The sequence below is a fragment of the Chanodichthys erythropterus genome, chromosome 12 (assembly GCF_024489055.1).
Source record: "Chanodichthys erythropterus isolate Z2021 chromosome 12, ASM2448905v1, whole genome shotgun sequence".
Lineage (NCBI taxonomy): Eukaryota > Metazoa > Chordata > Actinopteri > Cypriniformes > Xenocyprididae > Chanodichthys > Chanodichthys erythropterus.
The window spans coordinates 17,026,940-17,045,637 of NC_090232.1; the positions used below are offsets into that span (position 1 = coordinate 17,026,940).

Sequence of the window (18,698 nt, forward strand, 5' to 3'; positions counted from 1 at the left end):
GAACACAAAAGAAGATGTTTTGAAGAATGTCTGTAACCAAACAATTTATGGGCCCCATTGACTTCTACAGTATTTGTTTTTTGTTTTTTTTTCATACTGTGGAAGTCAGTGGGGCCCATCAACTGTTTGGTTACAGACATTCTTCAAAATATCTTCTTTTGTGTTCAGCAGGTATGGAACAACTTGAGGGTGAGTAAATAATGACAGAATTTTCATTTTTGGGTACATAATCAGCTTGAATAAATGTGTGTTCTTTGTCTTTAATACAGAGTGATGGGCTGATACGTGTGAATGGTGAAAGCACTCAGCAGGAGAGCAGAGAGAGGGATGATAGAGATTCTGTGCATCGTCCTATCAACTTCTCTCCCTCACCTCCAAAGCCAGCCACTCAAAGTCAACAAAATGTGGAACTAATTGTGTTAGAAGCCTCAGACCACCAGCAAAACTTGCAGATTTCTGTTCCTGAACAGGAGAAAGAAGTTGTAAAGATGGAAAAGGAATGTTCTCTTATTTCTCAAGAAGAGGACATCAAAGAAGACACCTCAACTGCACTATTGGTGTCAGAACCAACAGGTTGAAGATTATAATATTATCCAAAGTTTTCAATATTCAGCATTTTTGTTGAACTTTTTTTTATTTGTTTTAACATACAGAACGTCCTCTCTGGTCCAAAAAGACAATTTATTGAAATTAAAGGGATAGTTCACCCGAAAGTGAAAATTCTGTCATCATTTACTCACCCACTGTAAACAGTATGACTAATTGTTCTTCTGTGGAACATAAAAAAAATATGTCCTTTTTGTCCATACAATGGAAGTCAATGGTCTCCAGTGTTGTTTGGTTTCCAATGTTCTTCAAAATATCTTTTGTGTTCCATAGAATAAAAAAAGGCATACACTTTCAGAAAGACAAAATGTTGAGTAAATAATAACAGAATTTAGGTGGACAATCTCTTTAAGTAGCAAGATTAATTGCTCACATTTCACATCAACAATGCCAATTTGGTCTTCAGCAACCTCACACTAAGTGCGTTTACATGCAAAGTTCTAATCAAGCACATATAAAGTCATAATATAAACAAAGATGATGTGACCCCTTTAAATCAAAGGTATATACTGAATCATATATATATTAACTTTTAGTATCCTATTTCATCAGGAAAACAGCCAGTGCCAGACACAATGACGAAGCTCAACTGTGTTGTCACAACAACCATAGTGACAGAACTCACTCAGACACACCAAATCCCACCAAATGACATGTCCTGCACAGAGGAGGTGGGCCTTGATTTCGTTGTTTTCACTTTATAATAAAAGTTCAATGCTTGTTGAAACACTTCCACTGATTCCTAAATATAAAGCCTAAGTTGGCTGAAAGTTTGGGACTAGACCTTAGCTTGTTTGGATGACTTCTGTTTAGTGCTTCATAGGGTGTGTCTTTGAGCTTTGATACTTGATTCTGATTGGTCAGTCATTGCATTCTAAACTGTTTAATTGACTCGGACGAGTAATTTCCAATATAGCTGCAGTAGTTATTCAGTTAAAATAATGCTAAATAAATAAACCAATATTTCATATTGCAAGCTGCCATGTAATAAGCAGTATAATGTACTGTCAGTTGGTCATTTCCACAAAAATTAGACACACAAATTAAGTTCAGGATGGGGTCTTGATCACCCTGTTAGGGTTCATTTTATTGCAAATCATACCTTGATAAATTAGGATGAATGTGCTGCTGTGTACTCGATTGGAAACCTGCTTTTATTTCCATATTGACTTTGATTCTATAATGATTTCCTCTCAATCCCATCAGCTTGGTTCAGTCCATAATTCATGTGATCTGAGTTCAGCTGCCGAGACCATCACAGCTGACCAGACTTCATACTCACTCTCACTGTCAGGTAATTCAACTCCACTTCCAACATATTTAATCTCTCATAATGTGATGAACAAATGAATCCCTACTCCAACTTTCCCACTTTTTAGTCCTCCATTTACCTCCTCTGAATCTTCTTTTGGTTTATCTTTCTTTCTGGTTTATCTTTTTCGATCTTCTTCTCTTGCTTTTTGTCTCTTTCATTGACTATCCATCTTTTCTGGTTGGTATCATTTGATGTGCGTGTGGGTCTGTTAGGGTCCTCTAGTAGCTCTAGGTTACGCTGGGAGTTCTTCGCTCCAACAGGTAAAACTAATAGATGAACTAATCGCACAGGGCTTCCTTCTCCACGAACAGCAGATAATCCATCTGCATCATCTCTCGTTTGTCAACCTCCTTTGACTTCTCCTGTGGAGGTGCATTATACAGTACAAGCTTGTCTGCTGAGGGCACTATGAGGCAATACTTTTTTAACTGTATTTAAATGTAGAGGAGAGTGGGGTAAGCTCTGCCACTTTAACTTAATTTGTCTTATAGTTGAGGACGAAGGTGACAGATGTGAAACATATTATATTACACACTACCATTCAAAAGTTTTTTATATAAATTGATCAAAGGTGACAGTGAAGACTTTTTATTCCAATATATATATCACATAAATGCAGTTCTTTTGTAACTTTCTATTCATCAAATAATCCTGAAAGTTTCCACAAGAATATTAAACAGCACAACTGTTTTCAACATTGATAAGAATGATTCTTGAGCAATAAATCAGCATATTAGAATGATTTCTTGAAGGATCAAGTGACACTAAAGAAATGGCTGCTGAAAATTCAGCTTTGCATCACAGAATTAAAGGGTTAGTTCACCCAAAAATGAAATTTCTGTCATTAATTACTCACCCTCATGTCGTTCTACACCCGTAAGACCTTCGTTCATCTTCGGAACACAAATTAAGATATTTTTGATCAAATCTGAGGGTATCTGATCAACACATAGGCAACAACGTCATTGCACATTTTGACGTCCAGAAAGGTAGTTGACAACATGGTTAAAATAGTCAATGTTGTCTATTATGTGTCATACTATGTATGTTATGAAGTGACAAAAACAATACAAAAAACGTCATACGTAGTGCAGGCTTCCTTGTCTAGTCCGAACTCCATATTATATTATATTATATTATATTATATTATATTATATTATATTATATTATATTATATTATATTATATTATATTATATTATATTATATTATATTATTATATTATATTATATTATATTATATTATATTTATTATATTATTGCCATATCTTTAGCAACACTGAAAATTTACCATGTGTATATATATATATATATATATATATATATATATATATATATATATATATATATATATATATATATATATATATATATATATATATATATATATATATATATATATATATATATATATATATATATATAATATATATATATATATACACATATGGTAAATTTTCATATATATATACATATATTTAGACCTGGAAAAAAAGTGACTTTGACTTTCATTTACCATAGAATATATTTACTAGTATAGTCACATGACAGAAATGTTTCACACTTTCTTGAGGTTTACCCACTCACCAATCTTTCCCCACTCTCTCCTCAACTAAAGACCTTCCCTTCTAAACATAGATTTGTGTGTCATTTTGTCCTCATCAGGCATCTGTAGCATGGACATATGTCAGCACTCCATAAGCATAGAATAGATTTATTTAGTCTGATCATTGTGCAGTCATTCGCAGAAATTAATTATGTACAAATTAGGATGTTTTGTGTTATATTGCTCTTTTTTTCTGTTGTTTCCATGTCTGGCTCCATGTATACCTGGTATTCATATCCATCTCAGGTGATACAAACACAATCTGTGATCAAAGGTAGTCAGATACACATGACCACACTGCATTTGTAGTGTGAAACTGTCACAAAATCTGAGACCCTCAAAATCCTGTGGATACAGGAGGTGCATTTGAGGCGCATGTGAATAAAAATTTTGTAATGAGCATAAAGAAGGATCTGTCTTGAAACAGGACCATGATATCTTCGGAACACAAATTATATGCATAACAGGACCATGATATGCATGTCAGTATCAGGTGTTAACAGAGCCATTATGTCTCAAGTGTTTCTGTCTCTCACTTTCTGTTTATCTCTTTGTTTGTGTCATTTTAGTGTTTTATGCTCTGTGTATCTGTGCACCAATTTAAACTCCTGTGGTGCTATTGCTTCCATTAGCGTAAGAAGATATAATTAAGTATATAATGAGTTTCTAAAGCCACTTTTTCCCTCTTCTTTCCTCCACAGATGGGATTGACTACTCCATTGAATGTGTAAGTACTTCAGTCGTGCCAAACTCACACCCATTCTTCCAGAATCTCTCCTTATTTCCTCTTTCTGCACCTCTTTTCAGTCTTTCTTCCCTTGTTAGTCACTCATTGTAACTATAAATGTGCATTTTAGTCATGTTGGTTGCTAGAGTACTCAAGGTGGCTTGGGGGGTGCAGATTGTGTTTTTAAATACTGTTAAAAAGTGTTCAATTAGCAGTCTAGCAGTTTCTTGTGTGTACATCCTCTCTCCATACTGTTTTTTGAGCTCTGCTGCATGCCTCAGAATTAGATTTGCACACAATTTAATGTTATTTTACTATTATTTATATAATATTATAATACTTATTAATATTTTAAATTAGCTATTATTTTAATATTTTCAGTTTTAGAAATTGTATGTGCTTTTGTTATTTTAAAAATTATTATTTTTTATACTTTATTTTATTTATAATTTGTTTTAGTTAAAGGGATGGTTGACCTAAAAATAGAATTCTGTCATCATTTACTCACCCTCAAGTTGTTCCAAACCTGTATAGGTAATATTTCTTTGTTCTGCTGAACACAAAAGAAGATATTTTGAAGAATATGGGAATCCATATGGGCATCATTGATTTCCATAGTATGGAAAAAAAGATTCTATGGAAGTCAATGGCACCCATCAGCTGTTTGGATGCAAACATTCTTCAAAATACATTTTTAACTAAATATGCATGTGTTTTCAATCAGAATTGTAAACATTTTATTTGATGTGAGTTTTTGCTGTTTTGGCTAAAGATATATGGATTGGTTACACTAAAATAGGTTTTTTGTTTCTGCCCATTTGATCAAACACTTAAAGGGTTAGTTCACCCAAAAATGAAAATTCTGTCATTTATTACTGACCCTCATGCCGTTCCACACCCGTAAGACCTTAGTTTATCTTTGGAGCAAATTAAGATATTTTAGTTGAAATCTGATGGCTTCGTGAGGCCTTCATAGGGAGCAATGACATTTCCTCTCTCAAGATCCATAAAGGTACTCAAAACATATTTAAATCAGTTCATGTGAGTACAGTGGTTCAATATTAATATTATAAAGTGACAAGAATATTTTTGGTGCGCCATATAAACAAAATATTGACTTATTTAGTGATGGCCAATTTCAAAACACTGCTTCAGGAAGCATCGGATCATAAATTAATCAGTGTGTCGAATCTACTGTTTGGAGCGCCAAAGTCACGTGATTTCAGCCATTTGGCAGTTTGACACACGATCCGAATCATGATTCGATACACTGATTAATTTATGATCCGAAGCTTCCTGAAGCAGTGTTTTGAAATCGGCCATCACTAAATAAGTCTTTATTTTGTTTTTTTGCCGCACCAAAAATATTCTCGTCGCTTTATAATATTAATATTGAACCACTGTACTCACATGAACTGATTTATATATGTTTTTAGTAACTTTATGGATCTTGAGAGAGCAAGTGTCATTGCTCCCTATGAAGGCCTCACGGAGCCATCGGATTTCAACTAAAATATCTTAATTTGTGTTCCGGGTCTTACGGGTGTGAAACGGCATGAGGGTGAGTAATAAATGACAGAATTTCAATTTTTGGGTGAACTAAGCCTTTAAGTAACTAGGTATAGTGGTGAAATAAGTTGCCATCCCACTCCATTAATTAAACCGTACAGTACCACCGAAAATGCCACCTTAACAAAACATTAAACATCAAGTTACACAAATGATGTATAATGATGAATCATTTCTTCACTTTAAAGTGCTCATGCTTATACCCTATTGGAACAGCGTAGGTGCACCCCTGTCTTCTTACATTCCTTTCCCTTTCTTCCTTTCTTCTTCTGTATGTGTGTGTGCGTCAATCAGATTGAAACCCCAATGCTAAACCTTGCAAAAAGGGTTGATCACTGGACGTGGGATCCTAATGAAGAGCGCAGACGGCAGGAGAGATGGCAACAGGAGCAGGAACGCCTGCTTCAGGTACAATAGCCAGCTTGGGGTTTGTCTGAGAGAAGTGCACACTTGCTGTTCTGTAGCAGCAACTTCCTCTGTTATCGGTGTAGATGTCAGTATTAGCATGAGATATTCCTATCTGTTCCTGTCTACCCTTCACCTGCTGTCCTATCTATCACACTTGACTTCCGTATAACCAAAACCAAACCTGTATGACTTTCATCCTTCTGTGGAATATAAAAGGACAAATTTTTCAAGAATGCTCTGGTCAGTCTTGTCCATGCAGTTACAATGAATGATGATTGAAATTTTAAAAAGAACACAAACTGTTTTCAACTTAAATAATAATAATTTAAAAAATTTGAGAAGCAGATCAGCATATTAGAATGATTTCTGAAGGATCACGTGACACTGAAGACTAGAGTAATGACTGCTGAAAATTCAGCTTTGCCATCACAGGAATAAATTACATTTTAATATATATTAACATGTAAATATGTTATTTTTATATTACCATATAAACAGTTATTTTACATAGTAATAATATTTCACAATATTACTGTTTTTACTGTATTTTTGATCAAATAAATGTAGCCTTGGTGAGCATGAGACTTTTTTCAAAAACATTAAACACTTTTTTGTGTTTATATTTTTATTTAAAAAATGTATGCCTTTAAAAATAAAAAGTGGTGTAAACATCTAAAAAAGTACAATAATAATAATAAACAAAAATAATTATCAAAAATATTTTCAAACAGACAAGGTGAAAAAATATACATTAGAATATCAGTATATTTAAATATCAAGCAGTTTTCTTAGAGTTCCTGGTTATACTGTTATTTTAAGGGTCTCTTGTTATAGTATAATTATATAAATAAGTACTGATTAATATTAATTAGCAGCATGTGTTTACTGTAGGGTTGAGGTTATTTGCTTGTAATTATGCATAATTTACTGTTATTACTATAGTAAGTACATGTAAGGTGTAACAGGGCAGTGGCGTAACTTTCGGTGACACTTTATTTTACAGTGGCAAAAAGTGGTAGGGACATGTCCCACCCGCAAATTACACCTATGTAACAGGGACACTGTAAAATAAAGTGTTGCAGAGTTCCTTCATTTGACCTAAACAAAGTATATATAAAAAATTATATTCATTGTTATTGCAGGGAAAAGAGCGACCAGCACATTCTTCAAAATTTCTTCTTTTGTGCTCCATGGAAGAAAGAATGGTGTGAACTATTTCTTTAACACCCCTTTTACTTTTTCTGCAGGAGAAATATCAGAGAGAGCAGGAGAAGCTGAAGGAGGAGTGGGAGAGAGCGCAGAGAGAAGTGGAAGAGGAGGAGAGGAGACACCATGAAGAGGTGCGTCTTTTAATTGGTTTACATGACAACTAATTAGTTCTTATTGACAACTTATTAGTTTTTAATCTATAGGAGAGGCGGATACTGGAGGAAACTGTGACCCCACTGACCCCTCGCACCTCAGTTTTATCATCCAGTAGCGTGACTGAGGCTCCATCCCCCACCCCGCCCTCAGCCCCTCGTGACACTATTGTCCTCTCCTTGGCTGACTGGGACAAGAAACAGGAAATGTTGGAGAAACAGTCACAGACGAATCAAAGTAACAGCCTGACACACAGGTGAAATATATGCAAAATTCATTAGAAAACACATATACCTTTTCCACCAAAATGGTGCTGAGCCAGGTGATCTGTGAACCTCTCTCAGAATGACTTGCGTTTCCACTGAGCTGAGTGATAATGTGATTGACTATGTTATTATGGGAATTTACTATGTTACTATGGTAATTCAGTGTGTTTGTGCCTCTCTAGCCCTGATCAAGTTGTCACACCAGCTCAGCAGAACGGTCAGAGGATCGAACCTCAGGAGAGCCAAACAGCCACACCACAACTGCAGTTTATACAGGGTAAGAAACACACACCAGCCTTGGGTCAATCTGGTCAAATCTTTTGAATATCTAGTTAAGTAAACATGTGCAAAAGTTCTTAAATGTGATATATATATATATATATATATATATATATATATATATATATATATATATATATATATATATATATATATATATATATATATATATATATATATATATATATATATATGAAGACTTCAGATGCAAAAGCCTCTAAGTGCCATCTGAAATTTTCTTCTAAAATGAGCATTTTTATCAAGCTAGCTCGTATGTATATATTCAGTTATTTCACTTTAATGACAATGAAAATTACCTACTAATTGCAATTAAAGTGAAATTACTGAACCTAAACATACGAGCTTGATAAAAATGCTCATTTTAGAAGAAAATTTCACATGGCACTTAGAGGCTTTTGCATCTGAAGTCTTCATATATATCTACAAACTCTACAAAAACACTAAAAATGTCACGTGATGCAACCATCATATAAAAAGCTTTCCTTGTGCCTGGAATACACGAGTCAGGGCTGTATGTTAAAGGGTTAGTTGACCCAGAAATAAAAATTCTGTCATTAATTACTCACCCTCATTGTGTTCCGCACTCGTAAGACCTTCGTTCATCTTTGGAACACAAATTAAGATATTTTTTTTTTTAATCTGATGGCTCAGTGAGGCCTGCATTGCCAGTAAAATAATTAACACTTTCAGATGCCCAGAAAGCTACTAAAGACATATTTAAAACAGTTCATGTGACTACAGTGGTTCAACCTTAATGTTATGAAGTGACGAGAATACTTTTTGTGCGCCAAAAAAACACAAAATAATGACTTTATTCAACATTATCTAGTGATGAGCTTCAAGGCTTCACAAATATTTTGTTTTGAATCAGTGGTTCAGAGCATGTTTCAAACTGCCAAAGTTACACCCCAGTGTTGAACCATTGAAATTTCGAAACACTTATGACGTAACGAAGCCTCTTATACTGAAATCACGTGACTTTGGCAGTTTAATACATGCTCTGATTCAAACAAAAGATTCATAAAAGCTTTGAAGCTTCATGAAGCAGTGTTTTAAAATCGCCCATCACTAGATATTGTTGAATTAAGTAATTATTTAGTTTTTTGGCACACAAAATGTATTCTGGTCATAACATTAACATTACATAAAAATACCAGGATGTCCTTCGAAAAAAGAGTAGGAGTTTAAAGGATTAGTTCACTTTTAAATAAACTTCTGCTGATAATTTACTCACCCCCATGTCATCCAAGATGTCCATGTCCTTCTTTCTTCAGTCGAAAAGAAATTAAGGTTTTTGATGAAAACATTCCAGGATTTTTCTCCATACAATGGGCTTGAATGGGCACCAGACGGTTCAAGGTCCTAAAGACAGTTTCAGTGAAGCTTCAAAGGGCTTTAAACTATACCAGACGATGGATAAGGGTCTTATCTAGTGAAACGATCAGTCATTTTAAAAATAAATAAATAAATAAATAAGTTTTATAAGCACAAATGTTCTCCTGGCTCTGTTCTCGGATGCGCATTCGTGACGTCACGTAATACGCAATTACATTGAAAAGGTCACGCTTGACATAGGCGGAAGTACAGATTCGGTGTTTACAACTTGAACGTGCAAATACTAAGTCAAACGCCGTTTACAAAAAAAAGGTAACGTTAAAACAACAATGTCGGACGAGGAGAAGATGAGTTTTTCGCCTGCCCTACCTTTTGAACCGGAATAAACAGAGGAAGAAATTAGGCAGATGGAAGAGACTGCTGCGGCGACACACACCTCTCAAGCATCGGGCAGACGAAGATCTAACGAGACATGGTGGTGCACATGTGGCAAATGCCAACCATAGCCAACAGAGGAAGAATCTAGATGCTGCCACGACTGGACCATTTCAATCCCGCCCTTAGAATCAGTTGGTGAGTCCCTGTTTCCATCTCGCTGCATTACCAACAAAATTTCCACCGTTACTGAGCAACAGCATTTTAAGGGGGTCGCACACCGGACGCGAAGCTCAGCGCCATTTTTCCATGTACACTAACCGAAATATTAAAGCATATGTAGTCGAGTCAAAATTGAGCTTGCACTTATAATGAGAGGTGTTTTTGTTCTGATGGAGAAGGGTATGACAGTCTGATGGTACTGACAACACAGGATGGAAGAACCATTAGTTGTTTTACCTTGTTTTTGTAAACGGCGTGTGTCTCAATCAGCTCCCTAGTTCAGTAGTCAGGGCACTGATCAGGGAATCAGCCACATTCACTTTCATGATATACTGATTCAGGACCTAGGGAACTAGGGAGCTGATCGAGAAGCAGGGTTAGTATTTGCACGTTCAAGTTGTAAAAACCGAATCTGTACTTCCGCCTATGTCAAGCGTGACCTTTTCAACGTATTTTTTTGCGTATTACGTGATGTCACGAACGTTCATCCGAGAACAGAGCAAGGAGAACATTTGTGCTTATAAAACTTAAACTTTTTTAAATTTTTTAAAAATGACTGATCGTTTCGCTAGATAAGACCCTTATTCATCGTCTGGTATCGTCTGGTATAGTTTAAAGCCCTTTGAAGCTTCACTGAAACTGTCTTTAGGACCTTGAACCGTCTGGTGCCCATTCAAGCCCATTGTATGGAGAAAAATCCTGAAATGTTTTCATCAAAAACCTTAATTTCTTTTCGACTGAATAAAGAAGGACATGGACATCTTGGATGACATGGGGCTGAGTAAATTATAAGCAAAAGTTTATTTAAAAGTGAACTAATCCTTTAACCCCGGCATCCTGGACAAATTTGCCCATTGGCCTCTGTCCATCATCATGGCCTCCTAATCATCAATAACATTACTATTGCCACGCCAGCACAGTGCACAATGTGGGAAGGCAGAGCAAGGAGGCTTGCCCTCAGCCCATTTTTAACAAATGGGCTGCACATTGGAGGTGGTTGAGGAGATTCGCCCCTTCCATGTAAAGTGCTTTGAGGGCTGAGAAAAGTACTTCTACAAACAAATTATTTTTAATTATAATAATTATTATCTGTAAACAACCACAAGTGCAGTTCATCACTTAAATAGGCATGTGACTGACAAATGGCATTAATGTTCCATACAGGGCACACAAACCTAATGTGCCAGAAAAATGGCAGACTGCAGGAACATAACACCTCTTGATTAACATTGTCAATTTTGTTTGTATATCCCAATATCACTAATCACAATCCAAACAACATCCATCCGTTTTGGTTGAGCCCCTGAAAATGCCACTTCATTTTCCTGTCATCGTCTAACTCGCTCAACTAGCTGAGGAAATGGCATTGTGGAAACTGCATAGGAATTATGGGAGTGTTCCCTGGAAAAATTACAAAGAACACCAGGTTTGTTGTGCTTGTTTATAGGGCTGCACAATTTGGCCAAAAATGTTGGTTTTATATAGGCCTGTCGATATGACTAATTATTATTAGTATTTATACAAAATAAAAATATCAAACAAAATAATATTACTGCTGTAATATCACTATTTATAAATCATTAGAAAGGTCTAAGGTTTTATTATAAAATATTCAATTATGATAAAAATTTGTGACAGAATTTCTTAATTTTTGTTAAGCATCCACTGAGAGAAAAAAACTGTATGCTTCTCTACAATGGAGAAAAATGTATGGATTTGCATATGTTCACTTCAAATTTCTTTATTATTTCACACAAACAAGCGGCTCTGTCTCACACACAAGCAAAACTGTATCGCACGTGTGCTACTTTGGTAAATTTATTCATCACACAGACCGATTTTTTTCATAGCACATTTTATTTATATAATTATACAATTAATAATGTATTATGAATAATATTATTCTATTAATAATATTTTAATTATTAATAATATTAATATTGCCACACCTGCATGGTGCATAATGTGGGAAGGCAGAGCAAGAAAGCTTGCCCTCAGCCCATTTTTAATATATTATTTAAAATAATTGTAATAATAATAATAATAATAAAAAAATCCTTATTGTTTTTATTAACTATATGACACTACATATATATTTTTTGAGTCATGAATATCAAGTGGTTTTCTTAGGGTTACTACATTTGACCTTAACAAAGCTTTCATAAAAAAAGTCTGATATTGTTTTAAAACAAAAATGAATGACCTTGACACACATTCATAAAGATCTAAACTGATTTCTTCAGGCATGTTGGTTATGCCATACTACGTTTTTTAGAAATAGCCAAACATCTGAAACCAACATATCAGAATATATATATATATATATATATATATATATATATATATATATATATATATATATATATATATATATATATATATATCACAAAACATATTCAGTTAAACCAGCAAATTAGCAGACAAACTTTTATCTCTGTGTTATTACAGATGGCTCTTGGAGCTGTAAGTCTAAAGGCAGGCAAGAGGATTTGAAGAAAACTGCCTCACTTGATCGTAAACAGAGTCCACCCCAGAGCCAGACCACAGGGATGAGGAGGTGTGTATGTGTGTGTGTGGGAATGCATGCTGGCTTGCTACCACACATGTTTGCCAAACTGCTGCTTGGCTTTGCTATGAGTGGAGGATGTTTTAAAGATCAGATCAGTTTTTTTTTTTTTTTTTTCCATGCACATGGAACATTTCTGCATATGACTTGCTTTCACAGTTTTGTGTTTCTGCTTTTGTGTGTGTGTGGCTGCTGGAAGGACTGGGTCGTGTGAAAATGTTTTAGGGAAACACCCATCAAAATCACCCACACCATCACAAGACACGCCACCTTCATCACCCAGCAGGTACGAGCCTTCCCTCCAACATATACTCGATCACATGTGTGTGTGTGTGTGTGTGTGTATGTGGAGCGTTTCAGTAATAAGCTTCAAATGCATTTGTGTGCTTCAGCCAGAAACAGTGACTGTGTCATGCTGTTGAACTGGCCTATAAAGTTTAATGCATCTACTTGAAATGCAAAAGTATTGGTTTCAATTTAGTGCAAGGCCGTAACCATATCTTGAAAATTTTTTGGGGGGGATAACAAAATGTTTCTTGACTTCACATACAGTTATGAATGACATGGATCATGTAAATTAAAGCATATTTTCAATTCAAAATGGCAAAATTCCATAAAACAGTTGAGTAGTTTCCATGACTGTGTGTCGTTGAACATGTCTATCTTTTGTTGCATTCACACTCGTCTTCTGTGAACAGTAAGCCCCACCTACTATGATCTGATTGGCCATCATTTTCACATTGACGAGAGCTGTCAATGTCAAAATTGGCCATCATTTTGACATTGACATTTTTAGGCTGCAGACCAGCCTAAAAATGTAACTTTTTAAACTGTTTGTCATCCTAACAAAAAAGAGAGCAGTGCATACCTAATGGAGTGCAGCTGAGCAGTATCAAGCATATCAAATATTGGGGGGACAATTTGTCCATTTCTAATTATTAGGAGGGACTTTTCTCACTCAGTGCCTTATGGTGGTTATGGCCTTGATTTGGTGTATGGTCACCATATAAATGCTTTCATTTCAGGAGTTACATAATCATGCCAAGTGCTTATGTGCGCACAAACCCATTCATTTAAATAGCATATTTGCATTGCATTTTGCTTTTGTTACTACTTTAAAATATATACATTGGTGGTCCAAAAGTGTGTACGGAAGAGGATTAGGGCCAAGCAATAATAAAAAAATAAAATCATCTTGAGATTAATGTTGTTAAATTTCAAGAAAAAACTAATTAAATTACGAGAAAAAACTTGTTAAATTTCGAGAAAAAAGTCGAGATAAAATGTTGAGAATAAAGTCATTAAATAACGAGAAAAAAGTCGTTAGATTACGAGAACAAATTCGTTAAATTATGAGAAAAATGTCGTTAAATTCGAGAAAAAAGTAGAGATAAAATGTTGAGAATAAACTCATTAAATTATGAGAATAAAGTCATTAAATTTCGAGAAAAAAGTTGAGATAAAATGTTGAGAATAAACTCATTAAATTAACAAATTTATTCTCGCAATTTAACGAATTTGTTCTTGTAATTTAAGGACTTTTTTCTCTTAATTTAATGACTATTCTCAGCATTTTATCTCGACTTTTTTCTCGAAATTTAACAAGTTTTTTTTCTCGTTATTTAATGAGTTTATTCTCAACATTTTATCTCAGCTTTTTTCTCGAAATTTAACGAGTTTTTTTCTCAAAATGTTGAGATAAACTCATTAAATTACATCTCGACTTTTTTCTCGAAATTTAACAAGTTTTTTTCTCGTAATTTAATGAGTTTATCTCAACATTTTATCTCGACTTTTTTCTCGAAATTTAACGAGTTTTTTCTCGTAATTTAAGGAGTTTATCTCAACATTTTATCTCGACTTTTTTCTCGAAATTTAATGAGTTTTTTCTCGAAATTTAACAACTTTAATCTCGAGATGGTTTTATTTTTTTATTATTGCTTGGCCCTAATCCTCTTCCGTAAGTGTGGGATTATTTTGTTGTTGTTGTTTTTATTTCATTTAAATCTGGAAATAAATTTTGAGGATTTGAAAAAAAAAAAAAAAAATTAAAACCCAAAGAATTTTTATTGAAAACAATTTTATTAAAATAGACAATAATTTTGGTTTAAGACTTTTGGACCCCACTCTACATAAACCTATTTATTATACTATTTATAGTCATAAAGATGCTGTACTATGATAAAGCTATGTTCACGCCATGTTATAATTATCATAATTTTGAGATGACAACACGTTCAACTCTACCTTTGCCGTTCTACCCAGAGCTGTTCACGTCCTTAAGCTGGGAATAATGCATTCAACACCTAAATGAATCTGCAGTGGTCAGATGGTACAGCAGTCATGTGGTACAAGTAAGAGCGCTCAGAAAATTCCCACCAGTGTACAAGTTGTAATTACGAGGACGCTCTACAGGAAGTGAACGCTCTTTAAAAGTTGAAATCTCGTAATTACGGTAATTACGGCATGGCTTGAACACACCTTAACCCTTTACAATAAGGTCCCGTTAGTTAACATTAGTTAATGCATTAAATAACAATGAGCAATACATTTGTAACAGTATGTATTCATCTTTGTTAACATTAGTTCATGTTAGCTGATGTCCAACAAATAGATACATTCGATTTGAATAATGCATTAGTAAATGTTGAAATTAAATATTGAAACTATGATTAATAAATGCTTTGAAGCATTTTTCATTGTTTGTTTGTGTTAACTAATGTTAAAAAAATGAAACCTTATTGTAAAGTGTACTGATATTGTATTACCAATTTCAAGAAGTCAGTGTTTAATTTTTTACAATGGGTGCATCTCAGTCAGCTGATCAGGGAGTCGGACTGTCTCAATCGCAAACTACTTCCAGTGCTCACTCACTTCACATAATGACAAGCAAAGCAAATGTATGACAAGTATGACAGTAATGACAAGTAACAAGCAAAGTATTTATCATAATGTCGTAAAGACATTATCATAAAGAAAAATATCAGCTCTGCTGTTGTTCAAAAATACCAGTAGTGATGTTTTACAATGAGGACGTTGTCATGTTACAGAAATTGTGTCATCACTGTCCCAATGTGTAGTGAGCTATGGGCCTTACTCTCCTTACCAGCGCCCAAATTTGTGCACACGATTTACTACCTAGGGAAGATAGGGAGCTGATCGAGATGCACCCATTAATATATGGCATTGTATGGCGCCCTCTGCAGGTCAGTAAGTGGAAAGAAGCTTTGCTCCAGCTGTGCACATCCTTTGGGTAAAGGAGCAGCTATGATCATTGAAACATTGGGGCTGTACTTCCACATTCAGTGTTTTAAGGTAATGCTCATTTGTGTTAGTCTCTGTGTGTGCATGAGAAACGTCTACATCTTCTTATATGAATATCTGATGTGTTCTAGTGTGGCGTGTGTAAAGGGTTACTTGGCGACACAAGTGCTGGAACTGACGTCAGAATTCGAAATGGACTTCTTAATTGTCAAGAATGCTACATAAAATCAAGGGGTGAGTCTTTGATCCTAAATGTGCAGGTTATTGTGATTTCTAGTTTTTCTGAATTTTGTAAGATAATCTCTGTGATTATCAAAAACATGTTCTAAATGACATTAGCTTTTAATTCATTTAAGTTGGGACCTGTTGACCTTTAGAAAATAAACTCTTTTTAATTTGTCAATATATGTAAATCACATAAGAGTTTTTCATTTTCTGGCAAACCACAATCCAATTATGTGCTGTGTTTAATAGCATTCTGTAATGAATGTTTTTTTTTTTTTTTTTTTTTTTTTAACAGAATTAACTCCTTGGCTAATTTCATAGCTAACATTTTATGTATCCAAAATATTAAAGGTGCCCTAGAACTTTTTTTTAAAAATATGTAATATAAGTCTAAGGTGTCCCCTGAATGTGTCTGTGAAGTTGCAGCTCAAAATACCCCATAGATTTTTTTTTAATTAATTTTTTTAACTGCCTATTTTGGGGCATAATTATAAATGAGCCGATTCAGGGTGTGTGGCCCTTTAAATCTGGTGCTCCACGCCCCAAGAGCTCGCGCTTGCCTTAAACAACATAAAAAAGCTAATATAACCCTCAAAATGGATCTTTACAAAGTGTTCATCATGCAGCATGTCTAATCGCGTAAGTACAGTGTTTATTTTGATGTTTACCGTGATTCTGAATGAGTTTGAGGTTATTATCGCTCCATCTGCCATTTTTCGCAATTGTTCTTGCTTGCTTACCTAGTCTGATGATTCAGCTGTGCACAGATCCAGAAGTTAATACTGGCTGCCCTTGTCTAATCCCTTTCATAATGTTGGGAACATGGGCTGGCATATGCAAATATTGGGTGCGTACACTAGTGATGCGCGGGTCGGCTTTTTTTCCAACCCGCGGGTCCCGCTTTTATGAAATTATTTGGCCCGCCCCAGCCCGCCCTGCACCACTGTATCTATTTTTACAACCCGCCCCGCCCCGCACCCGCAGCCATTAAATATACATACTAGTAAGGTGACCGCCCGTTCCGCATTTCGCGGGACAGTCCCGAAATTGGGAGCTTTGTTCCGCGTCCCGCAAGACTTAAGTAGTGTCCAGCATTTCATTTACGTCTGTAGTTTTTTTTTATCCCTGAAATTACAATACAACAGTACGAAATATAATAAAAACTATGACTGGCAGGCATTTAAAAATCTGTTTGTGCAGCCGTCAAAATCTAGCTGTGAAAATAACCAACCAATGCAATCATAGAGAGAGTGGACATCAACTGAGTCAGTAAACAGCCAGCAAGGATTTCATCTCACATACTAGATAAGAACCTCAAGAGCTGCCTAAATCGATGATTTAAAGCATGTAATCATCCATTCTGATGGCAAATATTTCCAAAGAACGGCAGCGATCAAGCGCCACACACGGAAATGGTCGAGCACCTACGGAAAAACGAGATATTCTCCATTTGTTTTAACCAATACAAAATTGCGACGTTCAGACACGACTTTCTTCTCACGTTTATAGTTCATTTAATGCGGGTTATATGGCGTTGTTATAATGAAAAATGTCGAGAGCGCATTATTGTATCACGAGAGCGCATCAAATGCACGAGCAATCTCCGCTCACAGGCGGATTAACTGGACGCGCCCGCGCTCTCTCTCAGATATTACATCTGCGCGCTCAAAATTTGTCCTCCTGCATGTGTAGCCGTTAATCTAGAATTTTCTGTTGTATTTAATGTTCTGTTGTATTTAACATTAAATTCTGCTGAATTTAATGTTGCCATAAGAGCAACATTGTAGTGTGGGCACCCACCGGCAGAAACATTAATCGGCGCGTATGCCAAGTTTGCCAACAAGTGTAAATCACTATTTACATTTTAATTCACAAATTTATCTGTCTCACGTGTCTCGCATTGTCCAGCAAAATCACATCTACTGTCCTGCAACAGATCAATAGCCAGGTGACCACCCTACATACTAGGCATTGTAATATAAATGAAAACAGCCTTTATTTCAGCCTGAAAGTGCTTGGAAACATCGCCCTGTAAACAGGCAACAACACACGATTATGAATATGAACCATAAATCAGGTCATATTAATAACAAGATAATGATAAACATTTTCAACATTTACAAAGCAGCGTCTGTATTCATCTAACAGGCTAAATAATTTTTTATTTCAGATTTGTATTGGCCAACAGTTTACAGCCTACGCTACATAACCACTGAACTTTTGTTTTATTTAACACACGGAAAATATGTCTTGACATGCTTGAAGTGCTCATTTTGTGGCTCTCGTGTTTGTATATTTTTTTCACACGAGTTTCACACGAGTTGCACGTAGCCGATACTGTCTCGATTGTCTCTTGCTTCAGCTATTTCTGAGAACCGGTCCCAAACATTAGATTTAGCAGCCTGAATTTTTTTTTCTTTTAATGTAAATTCCCGACCTCAATTTCTCCCACACCTCGTCTTCCATCTTCACTTTTATTTCTTTGTTTTTGTTGTCGTGGCTGGCGCCGGGAGCTGCTTGGTGCGCCGCTTTCATGACGTGACGCCAAAGGTTTG

General features: G+C 35.3%; 1 protein-coding gene across 1 annotated transcript in view; it reads left to right on the top strand.

Moving 5' to 3' along the window:
• limch1a (LIM and calponin homology domains 1a) overlaps positions 1 to 18,698 on the top strand; it is a 72,415-nt gene that overhangs the window by 49,507 nt on the left and 4,210 nt on the right. The window contains exons 21-31 of the mRNA XM_067404223.1: positions 270 to 573; positions 1,159 to 1,277; positions 1,813 to 1,900; positions 4,226 to 4,251; positions 6,115 to 6,228; positions 7,476 to 7,568; positions 7,641 to 7,846; positions 8,039 to 8,133; positions 12,537 to 12,645; positions 15,861 to 15,969; positions 16,050 to 16,152. Coding sequence (XP_067260324.1) covers positions 270 to 573; positions 1,159 to 1,277; positions 1,813 to 1,900; positions 4,226 to 4,251; positions 6,115 to 6,228; positions 7,476 to 7,568; positions 7,641 to 7,846; positions 8,039 to 8,133; positions 12,537 to 12,645; positions 15,861 to 15,969; positions 16,050 to 16,152 — 1,366 coding nt within the window. The remainder of the gene's footprint in view (positions 1 to 269; positions 574 to 1,158; positions 1,278 to 1,812; positions 1,901 to 4,225; positions 4,252 to 6,114; positions 6,229 to 7,475; positions 7,569 to 7,640; positions 7,847 to 8,038; positions 8,134 to 12,536; positions 12,646 to 15,860; positions 15,970 to 16,049; positions 16,153 to 18,698) is intronic.